Below are 3645 nucleotides of genomic sequence, written 5' to 3' on the forward strand. Positions count from 1 at the left end.
ATTACTGCTCAACCAGTCTATCTCTAGCCTAGAGAAGCGAATGAAATTATTCAGGGTCACAGTGCTGGCAAAAGCGGAGCCCCAGTCCAGTCCCTCTCACCAACCCTGCCTGGTTTCTAGATTCGATCTCTACATAGGCCCAGTTACCTACGACTTTATTTCAAAAGTATCTGTGTAGGGGCGCCGGGGTGGCTCAGTCCATCAAGTGCCTGACTTTGACTCGGGTCGTGAACTCTGTGGGGCTCAATCTGTGGGTTTGAGCCCCGCGTGGGCCTCTACTGACAGCTCAGAGCCTGGAGCCTGTCTCAGGTTCTGAGTCTCCCTGTCTCTCTGCCCCTCCCCGAATTGTGCTCTCTCTCTCTCTCTCAAAAATAAATAAACATTAAAAAAAAAGTGCCTGTGTAGTTGAACTGGCCAGGCCATTGATTTAGGTGGCTGAAACCAGTGCAAGGCTGCAGACAGAGATACTTTGCCAGCTGTCTCCGTCTTCGTTAGCACTTCTCAGCTTTAACCTCTGGAGGCCTTGGGCCTGTATTGTATCAAGGGATCCCAAGCGCCTCGTGGGATCTCTCTGGCTGTAGCCGATGCTGGCCCAGGAAGCTTAGGCAGCCTCTAAGCCAGTCATCCACTCCTATTTTCCCTTACAGGGACCCTTTACACTGGTGTGTGGTCACAGTAGACAGTGAGCCCTAGTGAGAGCACATCCTGTTTTGGGTTCAGCTTCACCTTTCAGCACTGCCGCCTCAAGCCTGAGGCTCAGAGGACGAGCTAACGTCTGGACGCTAGCTGGCGTGTTCACGTTTGTTAGCACATTTCATTTTCAACCCTGCAGAGCTAGGTGAAAGAGCACCCATTTCACACATGAGAAAACAGGCCGAAATAGATTAAATGATGTGCGTGGAGTCCCACGGCCAGCAAACAGAGGAGCTGGGATTTCAAGCCGCTCAGACTCCAGAGCTTGTGCTCTGACTACTTTGCATACTGCCTTTAGATGTACCCATTGGGAGATGTGGAGGAGTCCTGTCTCTTTACAGTCTCCTCCCCCTCCCAGTCCCCCACATCACAGCTAAAAAAGGGGTTCCTCTTATCAGCTGGGCACCACTTCAGGATGCCAGTCAGGGGCCCTCATATTTCCTTACATTTATTCCATTTAATCTTCTCTGCAACCGAGGGTCATGCAGATTAGCCGGGTTACCATTACTGTAGGCTGGAGAGGTTTGGCTACATTTCCAAAGACCTCACTAAAATGTTCTGTGAGGTTTTCACAGAATTAACACCATCAGGGGGTGGTTGGGGTTAGCATTCCAAGACGTGGTTAATCCAGGTGAGACCCTGTCTACAGCTCATGTGTCCTGCTTCCTGGATAGGGGCCAGGAGGGGATCTTGGGCGCTCACTGGCCGAGGACTCTGGCCCTAGCAAATCTCCCCTACCCCCCCATCCCCCCCAGCTTGGGTCCTTAGACATCAGTCACAAACGGTGTGCGGAATTGTGTGCCTGTCTGCATTTTGCCTGATGAAACATCCTAGCATTCTTCAGGTTCTCAAAACCCGAGTGACCCCCCCCCCAATGGTTTAGCCCTACTGAATCAGATAACCTACCAAATCTATTTTTAGTGAAACATTCTCTAAGCTCTAGTGCCCCTACTGAGCCAGGTACCTCCTGAAACTATTTTAAACCCCCATAAAGTAGACTCCCTAGAATTAGGTTAACTTTGAAAATGGCCAAGGTTATCACACATCTTTCTGTTCCCTCTCAGGGTCTTTCTAATCAGCTCCTCACAGCTGGCTCTATTCATCCACTGCTCCCCGCACCGCCCCCCCCCCCAACCCCATGTTCTCCAGCGCTGGCCCCTGCCTACTATGGGAAGAAGTCGTGAGCAGCTGATCCCATTGCTGGACCCTCAGGCCCTTCCATCATCACATGGTGCTGGTCTACAACTGGCTCTTAGAAGGGTTCAGGTCCAAAAGGCTCTGAGAGCAAAAGAGAGGGCCAGGTGGAAGCAACTGCCCTGTAGAGAAGGTCTCCATGGAGCATTTACAGGGAATTTTTTCTGCAGATAAGGCAGCGATTCCTTTTTTTTTTTTTTTTTTTTTTTTTTTTTTTTTTGAGAGGGGCTCTGAGAAAACACTTCGCAGAACAACTACCTGATTGACGCTGAGTAAAAGCTAGAGAGGAGAAAGTATCATTAAAACTGATCTGGCTCACGGCGAAGTAGGAGGCAGATTGAGCTTGAGTGTTGCCCGCTAGCTCTGCCCTTAACCCCCTTTCCAAAGTGGCGCGACCAATGACCAGAGCGTACTCAGCACTGGGTCCAATTCGGTGAGGTTTTATTGTACAAATGTGGTCCCTAGAGATGCGGGATGCGGATCTCCGACCACAGGGTGCTGCAGGTGCGACCCTGTGCCTCTAGACTAGCTTCCCCTCCCGTGCCCACAAAGAAAACTGAACCCTTGGACCTGAGCGAGACCTACTTAAAGTCAGCATCCCCTCACTTCCCTGAGGAGACGCAGCCCCCAAAGGCCATCATTTGCAAGTCCGGCTGAGTTCACTCTCGGATTCTCGGGGGACTGGGGTCCTCGGTGGCGAGGGGTGGAAGAGGCGGTAGCAGCCGCGGGAAGACAGCCACCCGGCCAGGGAGTCTGGATTAGGCAGCCCCCCTGGCTAGTTACGCTCTCGCCGAGCCATGCTTGCCCCTCCGTTGTTCAAAGTAAGGGAGTCAGCAGGCGGTGGGGAAGGCTCCTGCGTCTGGGCTGGCGCGCCGTCTTCCAGGAAGGCACCCCGGCTAGACCCGCTGTCCGGGGAGGGGGAAGAGACTCCTCCAGGGGATCAGAACCTTGGAAGCCCGCGGCTGCTGGGATCGGGACCCTACGCAGCCTGCGAAGCCTCCGACTCCCTTTACGCCCGCCTTGCCGCTCGAGGTCGTAAAGGGTCTTTGGATCAGGGCGCGGCGTGCCCAGGGGCCAGCGACCCCCGGCGTCGGGCTCGCCCTGCCCCGCTCCTACTGGCGGCCGGGGGTGAGACCGGGACACTGCGCCGGCCGGCTCTGGCTCACCCCGCAGCTACACCGGCCGCGACTTCCAGGGCGCGCGGGCGTCGCGCAGCGAACGGTCGTGGGGCAGCGCGGCGAAGGCCGAGTGGCGCAGCTGGCAGCCTATGAAGAGGACGACGAGCGCCACAGACAGCAGCAGCAAGAAGAAGAGCAGCAGGTAGGTGGGCAGGTCGGGCTTTGTGGCCGCGCCGTCCCGCATGCCGCGCGCCGTGGCCAGCTCCAGCGGCAAAGCGCCCTCTGCCTTGACCGTGGCCGCCAGGGCCAGCGCGCCGCCTCCAGCCGCCTCCGGGCCGGCCGTGGCGTTGAACACGTCGCCGTACATGACCCGCGAGGCCGCCGACCCCGGCCGGGCCGCCTCACTTGGTGTCGCGCGGACCAGCGCCTCCGGGCGCCTCCATGGCGCGCCCCTCCCGCCCTGCTGCGCGCACCTGACCGGGAGCCGGTGCCTTCGGGTCAGCCGGGGCCGCGCCGCTCCCTCGCCTCCGCGCTCAGCTGCCGTCCCTGCGGGTCGCAGCCGGGCGGCCCCAAGTGCGCGACCCTCGGGCTTTCCCTGTGTCCTGCCGTCGCCACCCGCCGTGCCCAATCACCCGGCTTG

General features: G+C 57.5%; 1 protein-coding gene across 1 annotated transcript; it reads right to left on the bottom strand.

Annotated features, from left to right (window-relative positions):
- Positions 1-2306: 2306 nt before the first annotated feature.
- SMIM32 (small integral membrane protein 32) lies at positions 2307-3372 on the bottom strand. Its single transcript, XM_049648835.1, has one exon. It carries the CDS (start codon positions 3370-3372, stop codon positions 3061-3063), a length of 312 nt encoding a protein of 103 aa, XP_049504792.1. The 3' UTR covers positions 2307-3060.
- Between the last annotated feature and the right edge of the window lie 273 nt (positions 3373-3645).

The sequence above is a fragment of the Panthera uncia genome (assembly GCF_023721935.1).
Source record: "Panthera uncia isolate 11264 chromosome A1 unlocalized genomic scaffold, Puncia_PCG_1.0 HiC_scaffold_17, whole genome shotgun sequence".
NCBI lineage: Eukaryota > Metazoa > Chordata > Mammalia > Carnivora > Felidae > Panthera > Panthera uncia.